At 40.0% G+C, this 21,504-nt stretch overlaps 1 protein-coding gene across 3 annotated transcripts in view; it reads right to left on the bottom strand.

The window, feature by feature from the left end:
* Positions 1-21,504, bottom strand: part of LOC129186071 (inositol 1,4,5-trisphosphate receptor type 1-like) — a 143,074-nt gene that overhangs the window by 58,124 nt on the left and 63,446 nt on the right. For 2 of the 3 annotated variants that reach the window (XM_054783906.1, XM_054783907.1), the window contains 3 exons: positions 21,018-21,053; positions 9,791-9,838; positions 6,424-6,556 (listed from right to left, as the gene is read on the bottom strand). In XM_054783906.1, the coding sequence (XP_054639881.1) occupies positions 6,424-6,556; positions 9,791-9,838; positions 21,018-21,053 (217 nt within the window). The remainder of the gene's footprint in view (positions 1-6,423; positions 6,557-9,790; positions 9,839-21,017; positions 21,054-21,504) is intronic. The other variant, XM_054783908.1, reaches the window with a different exon arrangement.

Below are 21,504 nucleotides of genomic sequence, written 5' to 3' on the forward strand. Positions count from 1 at the left end.
TGGACAATTTGCATGTTTTTGGAATGTGGGAGGAAACCGGAGTACCCGGAGAAAACCTCCTCATGCAAGGGGAGAACATGCAAGCTCCACACAGAAATGCCCAAATGCCCAGAGGTGCAGAACCCAGGTCTTCTCGATCTCCAGACTGTGACTCTGTGGCCAACATGCTGACCACTAGACCACCGTGCGGCCCCACATTTGATTATTATGATTTTTATTTTGTATTGTTTAACTAATAAATTCACATTGAAATAAGAAGTCAAGGTGCCAACCAGAAATTTGAGTATATTACTATTGTATACAAAAAATAACCTTCAATGGCATGCAGTACAAAATTTCTGTAAAAATTGACAGAACAAATACATTTAGCAAGAAATATTGTCTTTTTGATATTTTGTAAATTATTTTTTTTTTTACTTAACACACACATATATATATATATATATATATATATATATATATTTTCCCTGACAATTTTTTTGCACTTTTTTTCTACCATCTCATTCACCCATTGTTGGCCATAATTTCTAAATATGTTATAATACAGGTAAAGTGTATTGCAAATGTACCTGTACTTGCTGTGAGACACAAAAGTGAAACCTATACATGTACAGAACTTCTACACCGTGATTCTGATTCCAACTGGACATGGATCACTTTACATGGTCATTCATTAGTGGTGAGTAGATATACATTTTATACCTTAAATGCCTTTGACAAATGTGTGAGGAATCTAATCTAATACTTACCAAAGTCGCTTTTATTGCAAATGTTCATACGAAAAGAAAGGAGAATGTCAATGTCAAGCTAGCAAGAGGGTTTGGGAGGAGGAGCGAGCCGTGTGTCATAAATAGACATTTTTATGGGCTTAGAAATTACTCGTGTTTTTCGCCATTTGCTGGTGGTCCTGGAATGTTAGCCCTCGCAAAACTGTTTAGTATAATAGTATAATAACAGTATACTGCATATTAACAGTTGAACATATAAATTTACGCTTTGATGGCACAATATTGATTTGCAAGTACACATATCGGAAGATGTTTACTTTGTTTATATTTTCTACATCAGGTTGTTTGTTAACATACCTGCACACGGTAAAAATATGGGCCGTATGAAAAGGCTTACTCCTTTTTTTCCCCCCTGACATGCAGTATTTTAAAAGCACGCCAAGCCTGCTTGACTGCACACGACTCCGGCGGCAAATTTCCCACGGCACTCATGCGTGGACTTCTCAGCTTGGCTGTTATTTCTGCAACACGTGGAAAGCACGGGATGTGGCAGCTTTACACGCTGATATGCTCCAACAAAGCAGCTTAAGCAAATAGTCCATCAGGGGCCTTCGTCTTTGACCACACTCCAAATGTAGGTGATTTTCCATTCATTCATTATATATTTTTTTGCCATTGGGGTCACATGAGTAAGCTGGAGCTTATCCCAGTTGACTGCAGCTGAGTGGTGAACACGAATAAAAGGAGCAAGAGTGAGCAGAGATGGAGCGCTTTGGAATTTTGACTGCAGCCGGTAACACAATGACAGCGTTATCAGGCAGCGATAAGAGTGAAGCGCTCTGCGTGCTCAAAGGGCACCCTAGTGCACAACTTTGAGGGTGATAAGAGCTCAGGGTCAGACAGATAGAGCCCTGTTCTTGCATAACACACTGAGACCCTTGCCTTACTACAACTTGATTAGGCAAAGCATTTTGGCTAAAGATAAGACGATGTTTGAGCTGGACTTTAGCTTTCAATGCTGTCACTGTTGGCTTTCACTGGCACTAATTCTCCAGATGTTGTCATGCGTTTGTGTACACTCACTGGCATCTTCATGGAAGCTAATACAATTATTTTAGAAAATATTTCATCATCGTCATCAAAAGAATTTTCTCAGCAGAATTAGCTAGCTGACTATTTGATTAAAAGGAGGGAAGTTAACTTCTTGACCTCTCAATGACCCGGGTAGGCTACTGCATTATCCAGTAATAATCAAGTTTTGGTGTCTTACCCGGAAAATATGGCAAGGACAGCTGGAATTGGCTGTGGCCACCCACATTGCGTTAGAAAATGCATGAATGGATTAAAATGCATAAGAAAGTTTTATATTTGGAACTTTATTTTTAACACGTCATGTTCTACTTTAAAATGTCAGCAATTGTTTTTTTTAATAAATGCAAAGTGTAAAGGAGGTAGGCTTGTACTGTATGTGAACAAACGGTGGTGTCATCCTGAGCATGTGAACATTAAAATGTCCACTTATACAGCATTTTTTAAAATCGGTTTTCATTATCGGGAAAAAACCCTATACCAATATCTACCGAGGTCACATTTTTATGCCAATATCGGGCCGATAATATCGGGCACTAGTGTTTATTGACTCATTCAAATCCAACAATGTTTTACATTTGATTTTAGTATAAATTGTGCTTGCTGTTGCTCACTGTAAACTGGAGCGTGTGCATTCCCGGCTCCACTCAACAAGGGTGACAGGGTTAGCAAATGCAGAGAATCACAGTTTTTTGGTTGTATCCTGAAATTTTTTGCCGTTATGATGGACTATCTTAGTAATAGTGTTTTCCGAAATACATATTTAAACGACTAGTAGTAGTTCTAGAGTACAGTATATTGTAGCCGCAAGAGAACACAAGCCAGTGCCGGTCCCAAGCCCGGATAAATACAGAGGGTTGTGTCAGGAAGGGCATCCGACGTAAAACTTTTGCCACATCAAACATGCGAATCAAACCTATGACTTCCATACCGGATCGGTCGAGGCCTGGGTTAACAACGACCGCCACCGGTGCTGTTGACCTACAAGGTGCCGGTGGAAATTGGACTACTGTTGGTCGAAGAAGGAGAGGAGGAAAGTGTGTCCGTAGGAAGAGAGAGAAGAGGAACGCCAAGAGTATAGGACTGAGAGTAGGGACGTTGAATGTTGGAACTATGACAGGAAAAAGTAGAGAGTTGGCTGACATGATGCAGAGAAGGAAGGTAGACATACTGTGTGTCCAGGAGACCAGGTGGAAAGGTAGCAAGGCTAGAAGTTTAGGAGCAGGGTTCAAGTTGTTCTATCATGGTGTAGATAGGAAGAGAAATGGAGTAGGAGTTATCTTGTTAGGAATGTCCTGGAGGTAAAAAGAGTGTCAGATAGAGTGATGAGTCTGAAGCTAGAAACCGAAGGTGTGATGGTCAATGTTGTTAGTGGGTATGCTCCACAGGTAGGATATGAGCTGGAGGAGAAGGAGAAATTCTGGTTGGACTTGGATGAAGTGATGCAGAGCATACCTAGAAGAGAGAGAGTTGTCATTGGTGCAGACTTCAATGGACATGTTGGTGCAGGAAACAGAGGTGATGAGGAGGCCATGGGCAGGTTTGGTATCCAAGAGAGGTATGCAGAAGGACAGATGGTGGTTGACTTTGCAAAAAGGATGGAAATGGCTATAGTGAATACTTTCTTCCAGAGGAGGCAGGAACATAGGGTGACCTATAAGAGTGGAGGTAGGAGCACACAGGTAGACTGCATCTTGTGTAGACGGTGTCATCTAAAGGAGATCAGTGACTATAAGGTAGTGGTAGGCCATAGTGTAGCCACACAGCATAGGATGGTGGTGTGTAGGATGACTCTGGTGGTGAGGAAGATGAAGAGGACAAAGACAGAGCAGAGGACGAAATGGTGGAAGCTGAAAAAGGAAGAGTGTTGCATGACCTTTAGGAAGGAGTTAAGACAGGCTCTGAGTGGTCAGGAGGTGCTTCCAGATGACTGGACAACTACAGCTAATGTGATCAGGGAGACAGGTAGGAGAGTACTTGGTGTGTCATCTGGAAGGAAAGTAGACAAGAAAACTTGGTGGTGGAATGAGGAGGTACAGGAGTGTATACAGAGAAAGAGGTTAGCTAAGAAGAAGTGGGACACTGAGAGGACAGAGGAGAGTAGACAGGAGTACAGGAAGATGCAGCGTAAGGTAAAAGTAGAGGTAGCAAAGGCCAAACAAGGGGCTTATGATGACTTGTATGCTAGGTGGGATAGTAAGGAGGGAGAGACTTATCTATACAGGTTGGCAAGACAGAGAGACAGAGATGGGAAGGAAGTGCAGCAGGTTAAGGTGATTAAGGATAGGGTTGGAAGTCTATTGACAAGTGCCAGTAGTGTGATGGGAAGATGGAAAGAATACTTTGAAGAGCTGATGAACGTGGAAAATGAGAAAGAACAAAGACTAAAAGAGGTGACTTTTGTGGACCAGGAAGTAGCAAAGATTAGTCAGGATGAAGTGAGGAGGGCATTGAAGAGGATGAAGAGTGGAAAGGCCGTCGGTCCTGATGATATACGTACCTGTAGGAGGTTTGGAAGTGTCTAGGAGAGGTGGCAGTAGAGTTTCTGACTGGGTTGTTCAACAGAATCTTAGATCATGAAAAGATGCCTGAGGAATGGAGGAGAAGTGTGCTGGTGCCCATTTTTAAGAACAAGGGAGATGTGCAGAGCTGTGGCAACTACAGAGGAATAAAGCTGATGAGCCATACAATGAAGTTATGGGAAAGAGTAGTTGAAGCTAGACTAAGGGCAGAAGTGAGCATTTGTGAGCAGCAGTATGGTTTCATGCCAAAAAAAGAGTACTACAGAGGCAGTATTTGCTTTGAGGATGTTGATAGAGAAGTGCAGAGAAGGCCAGACGGCGCTGCATTGTGTTTTTGTAGATCTGGAGAAAGCTTATGACAGGGTGCCCAGAGAGGAACTGTGGTATTGTATGAGGAAGCCTGGAGTGGCAGAGAAGTATGTTGGAGCGGTGCAGGACATGTATGAGGACTGTAAGACAGTGGGGAGGTGTGCTGTAGGTGTGACAGAGGAGTTCAAGGTGGAGGTGGGACTGCATCAGGGATCAGCTCTGAGCCCCTTCTTGTTCGCTATGGTGATGGACAGACTGACAGACGAGGTTAGACAGGAATCTCCATGGACTATGATGTTTGCAGATGACATTGTGATCTGCAGTGAGAGCAGGGAACAGGTGGAGGAGAAGCTAGAGAGGTGGAGGTTTGCCCTGAAAAGGAGAGGAATGAAGGTAAGCCGCAGTAAGACAGAGTGCATGCGTGTGAATGAGAGGGACCCAAGTGGAAGAGTGAGGTTACAGGGAGAAGAGATCAAGAAGGTGGATGATTTTAAGTACTTAGGGTCAACAGTCCAGAGCAATGGAGAGTGTGGAAAAGAGGTGAAGAAGCGTGTACAGGCAGGATGGTAAGGGTGGAGAAAAGTGTCAGGTGTGATGTGTGATAGAAGAGTTTTAGCTAAAATGAAAGGAAAGGTGTACAAAACTGTGGTGAGACCAGCGATGTTGTTTGGTCTAGAGACAGTGTCAATGAGGAAAAGACAGGAGACAGAGCTGGAGGTAGCAGAGATGAAGATGCTGAGGTTCTCTCTGGGAGTGACCAGGAAGGATAGGATCAGGAATGAGTACATCAGAGGGACAGCACATGTTAGAGGTTTTGGAGATAAAGTCAGAGAGGCCAGACTAAGATGGTTTGGACATGTCCAGAGGAGAGATAGGGAATATATAGGTAGAAGGATGCTGAGTTTTGAACTGCCGGGCAGGAAGCCTAGAGGAAGACCAAAGAGGAGGTTTATGGATGTAGTGAAAGAGGACATGAAGGTAGTTGGTGTGAGAGAAGAGGATGCAGAAGACAGGGTTAGATGGAGGCAATTGATTCGATGTGGCGACCCCTGAAGGGAAAAGCCGAAAGGAAAAGAAGAAGAAGAGTAGTTCTAAAGTATACCAGATAATTAGAACATGACCACATATTAGCCACACCGCTGTATAAGCTGCAGGGTTTAAAGTTTGAGGAAAAAAGTAGCGACTTATACACCGGAAATTTTTTCTTTCATATTTCAACTTTATGCTACTAAAATGACATTATTTTTCCTCGTAATATATGTTATTCTCAGAAAATCACTGTTTTTTTGTTGGATTACAACTTATTTTCTCTTAATATTTTGACATTATTCTTTTAAATCTGATTTTTAATTTTTGCCGCTGATGGTGTTTTTTCAGTTTCTTGTTAAAATTTATTTTTAGAATATGCCGCGGGCCAATACAAAAACAGCCGCAGGCCGTCAATGACCGTTTTTATTGATATCCCAACTCATTTAGGGGGTAAGAGTTAAACATAAAAAAAATTTAAATAAAATGTTTGACCCAATTAAAGGGCCACATTAATAACTAGATGAAGCAATTTCAGTAAAAATTGTGCGTGAATGCTGAAATGTAGAAATAACCTGAAAGATATTCCCCAACTGAGGATCAAACCAGCAACCAGCTATTGGATGACTACTCAACGACCTGAGCCATGTCACCATGCGCAAAATAAGCACAATGTTCAATGTAAAATTAATTTCCACCGATAAGGGACGTCACTGAAATTGTGTGCGCTCAGCATCAGTGTTAACCACCTGACTGGCTTTTGCTGGGTCCGACGGGGCTGAGGGGGCCACTGCTGAATGACGTCAAGCTGTCCCTCCGCCCACCAATCCGATGGAAGTTGCCATAGTAACGGTTCACCAGAATCTGCCTCAGCGCCTCGCCCTATCACAGGCAAAGAAAAGAGAAATGCGATGACATGATTGCAGCCATGTGGCGGAAGGGTTGGTTGTGTAACAGGGGACAGTCATCATCTGCTTTGTGTGGTGGACCTTCACCATCACCATCATCATCATCACCGGGGTCCTTAACTAAGCAGAGGCTTTAAAAAAAAACAACAAAAAACGATGTAAACAGCCGCATCACCTAAATGTTACATCATTTCACCCAATTGGCCAAAACTGTGCTCGTCGTCATCGTGAGCGATCCTACCTAATGACAACGTCGGGATGCGGTTTTCTCTAAGACAGACCTGAGGCCAGCTCTCCCACGCTGTGACTCATCAACTGTTGAACATTAAGCAGCACGACTTTGCTGTTGTTATGGCAACCGCAGCCAGCGGCTACCTGAAAGACCTCCCATGTGACAAAGTGAAGGAAATGAAGGAGAACGTGTGTGCACTTGTGTAGGTGTGTGTGCGATTACGTGACAGGTCTGTCAAACCTGTGTGGTCCCTGATGGCTGATTATGTAAGATGAAGTTGTGCTCGAAAGGTCAGGATTAGATTGTGCCTCTAGATGAAAAGTCAATTATCACCCGCTTTTATTGCGTGTCAAACTGCAGCTGTCCTGCCGCCAACAAAATTAGAATTTTTTAGGATACATATTTTATTACACAACTAGAGAAGGCAATTTCTATGGAAACTGCATGCAAATGCAGAAGAGCTGAAGCTGAACTGAAATTCTGTATGCAATATGTGGCATCACGGGAAAAGTGGAAACATTTTTAATTGTTAGCCTGGACATTTTGATGCTGGAATGGTTTGACTGGGTTGAGTAATGGGGAAAAATTCAAGATACCTTTCATTTCTATGGAAAGTCATCGCTGTTTGGGCTTGGAATGATTTAAATCGGTGAAGAAATGTGGAAGAAAGAATTCTTCAGATTAAAGGGCACTTGTGTTACAAAAAATGTGGATTTTTTGGGAAAAGAGGGAATTTTTAGAATGTGGAAAATTGATAGCCTAAATGTTTTCATGCTCGAATGGTTTGATTGGGTTGACAAATGTGGGGGAAATGCCATTCATTTTAATTGGAAATTTTGTGCCAGAAAATATTTGACTCGGTTAAGAAATGTGGAAGAAGTAAGATTTCTTAAGGTTAAAGGCCATTTGTTTTATGGAAAGTGTGGAATTTCTGAAAAAGTGTGCATTTTTGGTATGTGGAATATTGTTACATAGCCTGGAATGAGCTGAATGTTTTCATGTTGGAATGTTTTCAATCGGTTGACAAATGTAAGAAATATGAAACTTGTAAATATTGACCATCTATTTTCAATGGGAATTTTGATGACAATCACATTGGGGTCGCCGAGTGCGGAGCTGTGACTCCAAATGAGACAAAGAGTCACGGAACGGAAAGAAATCAAAACTGTTGATTCCATACACCCTTGACTTTTTTAGAGGGATGTGGAATATTGTTACATGGCCCAGAATGAGCTGAATGTTGGCATGTTGGAATGGTTTGAATCTGCTGAGAAATGTGCAACTTGTAAAAATTGTCCAGTTATTTTCAATGGCAATTTTGTTTAGTTTTTGAGGAGGAATGCATCCATACATAGCCAGCATGCTCCAAACAAGCTGAACATTTTGATGTTGGAATGGTTTGAACCTGTTGAAAAATGTGCATTTATTTTGAATGGGAATTTTGATGTTGTGTTGAGCCACAATATAGGTAAGACAATCACGTCGGGGTCACCAAATGTGGAGATTTGGATACATGTGGAAATTTTTTATGACTGCATCCACACTAGGGATGCACAATATGTACAGTATATTTTTCAAGCCGATACTGATAACTTCCTGCTTCACAAGACCGACGACTGGAGGTAGGAACTACTGAAACAAAGTTGGATTTGACTAACTACAAGCCAGCCCCTGTCCCTATTAACAAAACATAAAAATATAGCAACTACCGTGGTGTACAAACGGTGGAGTGGTGTGCTGGGGACAGGGGGCGGTGTCTTCGGCAATGGGCCCTGGGCTTTAGAGAAGCTTCTCTAATTGTGTGGTCGTCTTTGTGGGCTTTCGGGGCGCCGTCGTGGTGATGCTGACGTTTCAGGTGGCTGGTGGGGTTTGGTGTGTTGAGGTCAGTGTTTTTCCTCTTGTGGTGAAGTGTTTACAGAGTGTTAGCTAGCTAACGCGCAAGGTGTATGGGGCAGTGAGGAGGTCCCACTCAATCAATAGTCAAATTTACAGCACTTCACATGTAAGAGAAAAGGAGCACTTGATTTGCTCACCACCACCTACAGCACAGTACGGGTAATCTCGCCTCATTGGATTTTTAGTTATCTGAGCTATTTTTAATGTTATCAACTTTATCGATATGACATCATAGTTACATTTATTGTGCACCCCTAGTGCACACATTTAAAAAACACATAACATTAAATTTGGATAAGTGGGTGAAGATGGATGGACGGCTGGGTGTCCATACATAGCCTCAACTTCCCGAACAAGCTGTATGGTTTTGATTGGTTCTGAATCGGCTGAAAAATGTCAAAGTGGTTAAAAAAAAATTGGAATAAAAATAAGACATAGAACATTTTTCTTGTTGAATAACGTACAGTGTATGTATGAATGCTCTTCAGCAGGCACACAATAAGAACTTGTGTCTTTTATCAGGATCTTTCTTTCTGCAGAATCTTTGCTGGGCACATGAAACTGACACTTGACACCGACTGACTTGACTCAAGCTGTCGTGCAGCTGCTGACTCTCGCAAACGTGTCTCATGATTGTGTTGTACTGTCGGGTCTGCCTGACCTCGTCCTTTCCGCAAAAAGTCATTGGTAATGAATGACAACACCCTCACGCTGAGGCTTTATCTCTGAAAAGGAGCCCCGTGCACATGGAGGGTCCGTAATAGCACACTGTTGACCGTCATTAATTATTTTTAGGATTCAATGTAACTCGTCTAAGGCAGTCTGTTTGAGCACTGCATTTACTGTATGCAGAATAAAACTTGCAAGATGCTGCCTTGTCAACTTTGAGGGCGTTTTGCAGGGGCCTTTGATGGTGCTGAAAAAAATATTTACCCTGTTCATCCATTTTCCGCATGTTCTGTTAACTTGGTTAAATCTTTTTGCTTTCATTTCAACAAAAGGTAAACCCAAGTGCATGTTTTGTTCTGTTAGAGGTGAGAGATGCTTCAGCAGAGCAGCCGTGTTCTTATGAGTACCTACCCTTTTCTGGTCCTCCAACAGCTTCTCAGGCTGGTTCTGATCCAGCTGCTGGGAGCAGTGTTGCGTGTTAGGCCAAACAGATGCAAGCACAGGGGTTAGTATTCATGCTTCACTTTCAAAAGGCACAACACAAGACTATCAAGTCCATGCAAAAGGCCATGCCACGTCCGGTAGGAGTGAGTTGCCATGCTTTGGGTAACAGACAATCATAACTGTGAAGGGTGCTCAACAGGGAGGTGCAGACATACAGTACATTAAAAAGTTAGGGATATTCAGCTTTTGGGTGCAATTTCAGGATGAAGCTACACTCTGTGACACTCTAGAACAAGGGTCACCAACTCGTTGATCGTGAGCCACGAGTCTATCTTTGCGAGAATATTAGAAAAAAAAATATTATTACATCATTGCCCTCCCCTCCCGGAGAGTGACCAACAGGCAGGCATGTTGACCACTGAACACGCCCGTATGCCTCGGCGCGGCGCCCTCCAGGCACACAAACCCCAACCTCCAGCCCAGTCCCCAAAACCAACCCACGTACGTAGATACCAACCCACGTATACCGGCTCGCCCCGCGTGTTCAGCGACAACCAAAAAACAAAAACAAAAACAAAATAAATAAATAAATAAAAAAGAAAGACAGCGAGTGACAGAGCACAGCAATGTGCCTGACGACAAAAGTTATTGCACATTATTTTGGCCCAAAATCTGCCTTTGCTACCTCAAAATTAAAGCACAAATATAACTCCATACACGTGTGCCTCCAAAAAAAAAAATCTTCAAGCGGCTACAGTGTTACAGCCGACTGTCATAACCAGTCTCTATCCTCAACCATCATCACTCGCCCACGACACTGAGCCAACAAGCCGAATTGTCGTTTGCTCATAGAGCTGACGGCACAAGCCCAACAAAGAGCCACAAAAGTAGGGGTGGCCAAAGCGTGAATGAATGAATGAATAAATAAATAAATAAACAAATAAATAAACAAACAAACACACATATACATACACATATATACATACCTGTACATACGTATATACATACATATATACTGTATATACAGTATATATATACATAAAAATAAAGGGAACACTAAAATAACACATCCTATATCTGAATTAATTAAATATTCTTATGAAATACTTTTGTCTTTACATAGTTGAATGTGCTGGCAACAAAATCACACAAAAATTATCAAAGGAAATCAAATTTATTAACCCATGGAGGTCTGGGTTTGGAGTCACGTTCAAAATTGAAGTGGAAAAACACACGGCATGTGTGTGTTAACTTTGCCCCTCACTTTAGATTACCTCTCCACTCGCATATGCATATCCTATATTAACATCACTCTCTGTAGAAGTTAGACATTCTCTCTAGAAAACTTCTGTTTAGTTTGTATTTGAATAAAATTAAAATAAAATAAAATTGTAGCTCTCATTATTCTCAAATAACTTGTTTCGGCTCTTATCTATTTTGAAGCCAGCATCAGATTTCCCTCAACAGTCCCCAATTCCTTGACAGTCACAAATTTGTTCCAAAAGGTCACATGAAAACTGAAACGTGCGAAAACTGAGGCAATTTTTCCAATAGGAAATAATGTAAATCCAACTGATCTGTTTCAGACACCCAAAAATATGAACAAAAACCGAATCATACAAAAACTAGCGCAACAGAAAACAGAGATTTGACTGTACTTTATATATACACTATAGAATCTCTGATTTTGAACGCCCTACTTTCCGTATGATTCAGTTTTTGCCAAAATGTTGCATGTTAAAAGTGTTTTATGTTAACATTTTTGGATGTCTGGGACGGATTACCTTATTTTCCAGACTATAAATCGCATCAGTCAAAATATGCGTCATGAAGAGGAAAAAAAACATACATGTAGTAAGTTGCACTGGACATTTAAGTCGCATTTATTTAGAAATGTATTTCACAAAATTCAAAACCGAGAACAGACATTTAATCTGGAAAGGCAAGTTACAAGTCACACACAAAACAATAGGCTGAATAGGTGGCTGCTATGTTAATGTAACACATTAATACTTATTCAGCTACACAATAGCATAAAGAACATACCCGGGAGGCTGACTAGGCTAAAGTAACTCATTCAATACCAAAGACGTAGTTATATATTTTTATAAACCCGAACGCCTGATCCCAACAACGTATTTATACATACTTTACATTTTTTTCCCGCGAGAGACTACAAGACGTGGCGACGCAACTCCCCACTAATGAATTTTGCTTCAGAGCAATTTTAAGGCATAAAAACATCCACTTGGTGGCAAAAGTGCATTTTATAAGAGCTTGACAGAGATCATGTGGGAGGAAGAAACACACATGACAGGAAGGAGGAAGTGGGAGAGTGGAGGACTGTAGCGTGCAGAAGTCTATGCATTGTAGGGAAATTTTAACGCATGCACATGCACACACATAGTTCAGTTCCAAATGTGAAAAATGTAAATAGTTCATGGTGTTATGTTTGTAAATAAATTGTGTTTTTGTGTTGTTATGTTGTGGTAAAGTTGTTTAGATATTTGAGCTGTCACAAAAGCAAAAAATATTTGTGTCAAAGTGAAAGTTATGCTTGAAATGTATCTTTTCACAAAAAGCTTGTTTTCTTCCTTTTCTAGTCGGCAACTGTTATTTTCCTGAAATGAACCTATATTCTACTGCTGATTACTAAAGAACAGATAAAGGTAAAAACAAAGTTTTTTTCTGATGACAGATGGGAGTCTAATCTTTCTTTTGGTTGGTTCCATGTTTATATAGGCATACGGTACAACACACTATTCTGTGTGCCTTGAAATATTAGTCAAAATTGTCTAAAATGTCCAGTACTGAAGGGGTTGTCGTTTCAAAAATGGCTGGGATTGAGTCCAACAAGCAAATTACCGGAAAGCAAGTTCACCAAACTCCCCATCACATTCCACTGAATCCATTAAATTCTTCATGGTGGTAATGTTCACGTATTGGTTCATGTCAGTCAATATGAAGTAACATATTTAGCATTTAACATATTTTACATTTAACAAGATGTTAAATGACATATATATTTTGATATAGAATTCGCAGGACCAGCCAAACTATGAAAAAAAAAGTAGTCCGGATATTTAAAAAAAAAAGTATAGTCCGGAAAATACAGCAACTGGATTTGCATTGTTCCCTATAAGAAAAACTGTTCAGGTTTCTCACGATTCGGTTTACAGACTGGATTTGCGCTGTGACTCTTGGTATCCTGATATGGAGCTCTCACTCACTCTCTGCACTCTGTGTGAGCGCCACTGACCCGGGCTCCTGCCCCTCCCCCCTCCGTGCATGAAGGGGGAGGGGCGGAGCAGAGTCTTCAATAAACATGAAGAAAACAACAGTGTCTACGGCGGTGGAACGGGTCAGAAAAGAAAAGTAATTTGGACGTACTTCAAAAAAGTGGCTGTCAAGTGTGGAAGCGCTACAAATCTTTTCATCACCTTAGAACTTGACACAAAGTCCAGTACGAGTGTGTGAAGCTGCAGACTCAAATGGCCCTGCTGCACAACTTCACTAAGCTCATGCCACAACACAAAGCTCACTGCTTGCTTCTTTTTCCTGTGTGCAAAGTGCAAAGTTGTGTGCAATTACTAAACCGGTGTCCTATCACATTGTTAAACATACTGTATGGTCCCCGTTGTAACGGTGGAAAAAACTGATTTAAAATCCTGCTGAAAACAATGAACTCGTGATGTCCAGCGAGCTTCCCAGTTGCAATTATTTTGCACGACAAGCTCTACCACAAATGTCCAAGCCTGATTAAGTTGACAGGTTTGGTGTTCCTGGCAAAAAATCTTTAAAGGAATAGGGACATGCTCTAAGTCTTTTAAAAATGTTTACCTAAACAAAATAATACTGTCCAAAGTAGAGTATTTTTGAGTTTAAAAAATATCCTCTTAAACTGGACACTTTTTTCATATTTTGTTCTTTGGTGCTTTTGTTATTAGCTGAGGATTTTAGCATAGCTAAGTTTGTTATAAAGAAGATTGAATATTATATTTTACTTTTTCTATATTTATTTAAAAAAGAGAACAGACTATTTGATTTTAGCTGCTATTTTTCTATAAGATTTTTTAAATAAAAAAAACAACAACTTTGCATGCATATTGGCTTTGACTTTGTCTAAACTCACTCTGTGCAACAAAAATGGGATATATATCATATCGCATGTATATCGGAACATGAGTTTTGGTCCCTATCGCCCTCACAAAACCAAACTACCACTGTGATTTTGAAAGTTACTGTAGCTGTTCGGAACACACTATTTTACCAAACCCACATTCAGATAAAGGCATTACATGTTGTAAGTTCACATGGAAAAAACTCCCACTGAAAACAGTGACATGTAAAAGTATTACAGTGCTTTACCGACTAACTTTTGCCTGGGGCTCTCTGCAAATAGAAAGCCGACAGAGCCTAGTTTGATGCTACTGACGTAAAAAAGTAAAACACACAAACATAAGAAGGATTACAGAATAAACGCAAGCGTGAACTGAAATCACACTGACATTTAAAAGTCAAAGATGAGCATACACAAGGTGAGATGACGCACGAACAAACACAGACCAAAGGGATACAGTGTTTTCTTGTGTCTTATCTAACTTCCTCATCAGCGCCAATTCAGGTTGGACTTTGAAACATGATAATACACAGCCTGTACAGTAAGTACAGTAAGTCAAACTGCTGAGAGGCACTGCTCCACATAAACAGTTACGTAAAAAAAAAACAGGGGGTTGGGGGGGTTGGCAGAAGGGGTTAGAGTTACATAATCAATCCAAAAGAAACCAGGTCACTAAACCAGTGACACAGAGCCGCTTACAGCAGCCATCTGCCACCGCGACGCAGAGTCAGAGAAAGGACAACAAACACATTTACAGCTCAACTCGTCAAAGTCAAGAGCATATTTGCACCCGATGTATGCAAGTGTGTGTCTTCCGTAGCTTTGTAGCCTAATGGCTTTACCACTAACACAAGCTGCAAGTTGCAGGAAACTGGACAAAATGTCGACCAACGTTATCGGCCAATATTGGCATAAAAATGAAATATTGGTTCGTATGGGTATCGGGTTTTCTGCTGATAATGATATCGGTGCGAGCGTGATGACGTCGTGCTTCACACAGCAAGCTTGCTAGCTCACTATGTCCACCGTCTGGAATTATTTCCAAGGGGTAAGGCATCTTTCTTTAATATCTCTAATACTTTGGCTGGACAATATGAACTGAAATCCAATATCAAGCATCTCTATTATAAAGAATTAATTTTGGTCCATAGGCTAAAAACGAGACGTAGTGAAGTAGTTACAGCGTGGTGATGAATACACTACACCAGGGATGTCCAAAGTGCGGCCCGGGGGCGCACACTGCTTTTCTTTATTGGCCCGCAGCATTTTCTCAAACTACAATTTAACAAGAAAACTTACAAAACTAACAATAGCATCAAAAATGGAAACATCAGCAATAATTTTGCAAAAATAAAGTCAAAACATTAAGAGAAAGAAGTTGTAATCTAACAAAAAAAAGTTGTAATAATGATGTAATATTATGAGGACAAATAACGTCATTTTAGTAGCATAAAGTTTAAATATTAAAAAAAGAGACAAACAAAACAACAAATAAAGTTGTAATTGTTGGAAAATTAGGTTGCCGAAAAAGTTACGTGAAGGAAAAAGAGTCAAAATATTATGGGGATAAAGTCATAATTACGAGAAGAAAATTTACAGGAAGAAAGTTGATAAAGTTGGAAAATTAAAAAAAAAAAACAGATGTACTTTTACAAAGATGAAGTCAAAATATTAAGAAAAAAAGTTGTATTCTAATGAGAAAAAAGGTTCCAATTTTACGAGAATAAAAATTGTAATATTACAAAATAATAACATTATTTTACCAGTATAGAGTTGAAATATTAAAGAAAAACTTAGTTATTTATGATAATACAGTATGCTATTTTTTAACTCAAAAAACATGACAAAACAAAACAAAATTTATATAATATTGTTGTAATTTCTGTGAAAAAGTTGGGGAAAAGTTATATTATGGGAATAACGCCAAAATATAGGAATAAAATCACAACATTACAAAAAGAACATTTTAAGAAGGTTATTTAAGAGGAAAGTTGAAATATTTGAAAAATTAGAAAAAACCCCCAGCAAAAATTAGAAAAAAAGATCGTTTGTACTAATAGGCTTTTTCACCTATATCACAAAGCTGAGATGCCCACACACACACAGTCAGGACTCATGTCACGATCACAGACAGTCAGAAATGACAAAACATTTTACACTATAACTTTTACACATAACTGCGAGGTCGCTAGATATTCTTGAGCATGTTAAATAATCTGTTCCTATGAAAGCGACAGGAACAACTCAGCAATTTAGGGTATGATTTCAGTGTAAGAGCTGATGTACACAAGCCGACTCTTCCATCACAGTGTAGGAAAGGAACTCGTGCGTAAGCCGAGGACCACCTGTATGCTGGGTGAAACTACACACACATAAGGGGCTACGTGCTTTGCACACGCCCACGTGACTTACAGCATCAACAAACAAGTCTGCGGATGCCACATCAAACCAAAAACAACGAACGCAGCTCGAGTGTGTTAGTGCTTGAAGGTCTGAAGTCTGACCACAGATACCAGTCAGCAACCCCTTGCAGCTGCCACATCCGCTCTGACAGCAACACATTCGCCTAAACTGGAAACCCCCCGGGACAAACCCGCCAGTTACAATCACAACTCTGACTTCAATATGATGATGTCCATGTCACAAACACCGAAAGTACCCAAACAAATACGTCTTTGTATGCTGCAGCGGAAACACAAGTACTGGGGCTTACCATATGCCTGCTTATTGTGGAAGAACAGAAAATATATAAATTGCAGCTTTCATTTTCACTGCAACTGCCCTACTTTGACCAAACTAAACTCTTTTTTTTTTTTTATTTAATGAACATAACATAGCCTGGTGGCATAAAAGCTGCAAAACTGAGATCCTGTGGAACACATTTGGACATTTGGGAAGGAGCAGGAAGGCGAAAGGAATGAAGCACTACTTACTCTAAACAACACCAGCTTGCATAATAAGACCACACACGCACACGCACACACACACGCGCGCGCGCACACACACACACACACACACGAGTCCAAGTGAACTTCAGAGTAAAAGCCCAGGAGTGTGCTCAGGTCCTTACGTAAGTCTGACAGTCCATGTCAGACTACTCCCTAGTAGTGTCTACTTCGGCCACAGAGATAGTAGCTGGACAAAATATTAGGTATATCTGCAGAATCTAATCAGCTCCAGAGCTGTATCACATTTTTGTACTTACAATGATGGTCATGATCCACACTGCCATGGTATAGCTGTATTGACGTATTGTGTCGTACTATGGTGTTTGTAATATTTTTATATTTTCATGTAGTTATTTAAACTAGGCCTGTCACAATAAATCAATTAGCAGCATGATCAATAAAAACAAACTTTTTGCAGACTTCGACATATTGACGTGCATGCGGATTTGTTTTCCTCCTCTCTCTCTACCAAACAGGCTGGATGACAAGAGGGTTTACTCTGAACACCTGGCCATGTTGGTTCTATGGCGGAATGAATGGAGTGAGTGACCCCTCCTGTCAGTCATTCAGTCTCTTTGTCCCAGTGGGTGAAGTGGGGAGTGCACACACAGAGTGGTGCAAGAGAGGAATAAAGCAGAATTTACACTTGCACACATTTTGTTTACGCATAAATTGCACACTTGATAATGGTGCTTCAAAATGGTGCACACTGACACGAACGAACCATGCCCCCGCACGATTTACTGTATTTACACCTTGTCAAGCAGTGTTTACGTCCAGTGCACAAAATAGTACACACAACACGCACTGTTCCCGCATGGGTATGCATTGTCGCCACCGCTTTCTGCATCCGTGAAGGAGTCCTGGCATTATTTGGTCACGTGCCACGTGGTAGTGATTTTTATTTAAGTACAGTTTTTGCTCAAGAAGACTCAGAGGCCATTTTATTTTCATTTGGAATTTTTTGGTCTTTTTTGTTTGTTTAATTTATTATGTTATTTAATTTATTATGTTTTTTAATTTATTTCATTTAAAAGCTGACATTCCAATTAGTGTGAAATATTCTTGAGAAATTAAAGTTTATTGCTTTTAATACGGTGTATTCGCATTATGCCTTATTTTATCATTACATTAATGGAAAACTTGCCTCAAAGCAATGTTGACAATAATATCGTTTATTGGCAATAATTAGTAGGACAATTACTATCCAGCAAAATTTGTTAGACTAATACAGCAGAAACTTGGTTAGCCACCTAGGAGTGTCCAAACTTTTTCCACCGAGGGCTTCATATGGAAGTCAAAGGATTCAGGGGTCATTTGGATCCTTTTTAAATTGTGTATATAGTAAATGCATTTAAAGACAAAACTTTTTTAAAGCTTTGTGTTATCGGTGACAAAGCATATCATTAACTTAACACTTATTACATTGTTTTGTTATTTTTTCCCCCTCTTTCTTGCTGTCTGTTGTGTTTTTTTGTTGGTTAATTTAATTTATAAAATGTGCCGCGCGTCAACAGAAAACAAGCGGCGGGTCGAAAATGACCCCCGGGCTGTAGGTTGGACACGCCTGCTCTAACCAATAATGTTTCCTATTTTAAATAATGAAAATCCAATTAATCCGTACCAGAAAGCTAAAAATGTTAACAAAAGCATGTTTTTATAGTTTTAAATTTATAGTTACACATGCAGACAAAAAAAATCAAAATGCATATAAATGATAACTGAAGTGTTACTTTTACCTCCTTTTAAGATGTGATTGTTGCCAAAGACTGGATGTGGCGGCGAGATCAACACAGACTCCACCTTCCTGTTTTGCCATGAGTTATTTCTTGAACTCTAGTAGTGTTTCTCATCTCAAGTGTCTGTTTTTCTTTTGATCGCGGCTGCAAAATAAGTCAAAATGGAGCAATAGAAAGTTGCAAGTGCCAACATTCAAATAAAGAAGCGTTGAATGAACTGTGACAATGATTGATCTGTTTTCCCGTCGGCCACCGTACTAAAAACATGTTAGAAACACCTCTCAGTTTGTTGCAGTGCAGCAAAAACACAGATATTGGATCTAATTAGATTGTGCATGCCATAGGTCAACTTCAAAGTGGGTGTGCGTGTGTAGAAAATTTAGAATAGTTAAATAAAGAATGGTGTCACGGGTTAACAGGGCCGCACACATGCATGACAAACACGTTTCCACACAACTGCTACTTTTATGTCAGAGATGCTTTAAATGCAGACAGACAGAAGATACAACACATGACAGGTGTGTGTGTGTGCATGTCTGTGTGGGGATCAGCTCTTGCCCCCCCTTTGCATCCTCACAAACCCGTTTATAGACACAGGTGCACACACACGCGCACACACCATGGGTAAATAGCTCCTGCACACTTTTATCCTCCACAATTACAGCTGAAGGTCACACAGCAGCAGAGAGGCTGAGTTCCACGGAAGGGAGGGGGGGAAAAAAAAGAAAGCTGGGTTCTTATGTAACCTCAGCCCAGAGTTGGAAGGGGCCCAGGAATCGTGCAGTTTGCAGGCGGTAGAAACTAGGACACAGCCTCAATGACTGCCACTGTCGTCACAGTTCCGCACAACTCATTAATACACGCATATAGTTTGCACACACACACTCACACACACACACACGCACAACCACAGTGCCCCCTATCGACAGCTACAGGAAATGCTGGGGAAACACCCCACACATGACGAGACTATAAACATTAATGAAAAGAAACAAGGAGAACAGTGATAGCTAGGACTTTCATTGCTTTACCATTACCATTCTTTTGAGTAAAAAAAAAAGTGGCGCAGATATTTAAAAACCACCCTAATGCAGATAGGACATTTATAACAAAAAAACCCCCCTTGCATTTATTTATTTAATTATTTGATATATTTTTTTTTGTTATGTAAATTTTAAAAATCCGGCTAGGCTATTTATACTTTTAAAAAAAGACTTCTATAAATGTAGTTAATTTAGATGTATTTTATTTTCCATGATACAGATAGGCCATTTATATTACTTTTAAATATATTTATTTATTTACTGGGCCGCACGGTGGTCTAGTGCTTAGCATGTTGGCCAACACAGTAACAGTCTGATGATCGGGAAGATCTGGGTTCGATTCTCCCTTGGGCATTTCTGTGTGGAGTTTGCATGTTCTCCCTGTGTGTGCGTGGGTTTTCTCCGGGTACTCATCCATGTTAATAGGTTAATTGGTGACTCTAAATTGTCCATAGGTATGAAAGTGAGTGTGAATGGTTGTTTGTCTATATGTGCCCTGCGATTGGCTGGCAAGCAGTCCAGGGTGTACCCCGCCTGTCGCCCAAAGTCAGCTGGGATAGGCTCCAGCATGCCCCCGCGACCCTAATGAGGAGAAGCGGTATAGAAAATGGATGGATGGATGGATATTTATTTACTTATTTATGTAATTATTTGAAATTATTATTTTTATTTTATTTTTTATTTGTTTATTTTATGCTATTTTTATTAATTGTTTTCAAATACAGAAAGGCCATTTATGCTTAAAAATAGTTTTATTTATTTAATAATTTTAGAAGTATTTTATTTTCTGTTTATTTGTTTTGTTTTGTTTTTTTAATGCACAAAAGCCATTTATAATTTTTCAAAAATACTTTCATTTATTTAATTATTTTATGTGTATTTTGTTTACTATTGTCTTGATTTTATGTTATTGGAAAATTTTTTAAGCACTTCTTTCTCTTTTATTTTTTTCCTTTTCTTTCATCACAGCTATCCAGTACATTGCTACACATTCTTTATGCTATTCATGCTACACGGAAGTAGATATTAAAAAAAAAAAACACAGTTAACCCTACATCCGGTGTTAAAAAAAACCTCTGTCTACAATAAAGACACATTCACTGGCTGTCATGCACATGTTGGCCAATCAGAAGCCTGAAAAAGCAACCATCACTGACTTGGTCGTGAATCCACAGCCTCCGTTCCCACCTTGCCCCTCTCCTAAGCATTTATTCCAGATATTAGAAGTCTTTTCTGAGCTGGCACTAACTACAGTATGCAACCTCAGCAGCAGCTACAGTTGATACACAAGGGCACCTACAAGAACCAAGGGAAAAACAAGAAGGGGGAAAAAAAACAAATAACCTTTGGCATATCCATCTCATCATCAAAGGCCCTGAGCTGAAAGAAAGCAGAAGGTTAGTGGAGTTAGATAACAGTCCAGGAAGCAGGAAGAAGCAGAGGTCAACAAGCCAGCATGCGTGACATGTAAGTTAAGTGAGTAATGTGGACACGCTCCTCCAATTCAGAGCCTCATAAAAGAGTATTTGTCAATGCATATTATGCTCGCTGATTCAATTAGCCTCATTTGAGTACCAGGAGGCTGCAGGAGTTTCTGAGTAAGTCACAATGTTGGACACGGAATAAAGGATTCAAAGTCCTTCAAAGTCAAGGACAAAGTCAAACATATACAAGAATTTCATTGTGTACACCATGCAGAATCACGAAAAGTTAAAATACACTCGCTCATTTCTATCCAGGGTCGAGTGTTGCTTAGTTCTGTGTACAGAGCGATACATTTTTTTTTTGTTTTGGTTCCGTTTCTATCAGCTTTTGGATATACAGGGTGTCC

This window comes from Dunckerocampus dactyliophorus, chromosome 8 (genome assembly GCF_027744805.1).
Source record: "Dunckerocampus dactyliophorus isolate RoL2022-P2 chromosome 8, RoL_Ddac_1.1, whole genome shotgun sequence".
Lineage (NCBI taxonomy): Eukaryota > Metazoa > Chordata > Actinopteri > Syngnathiformes > Syngnathidae > Dunckerocampus > Dunckerocampus dactyliophorus.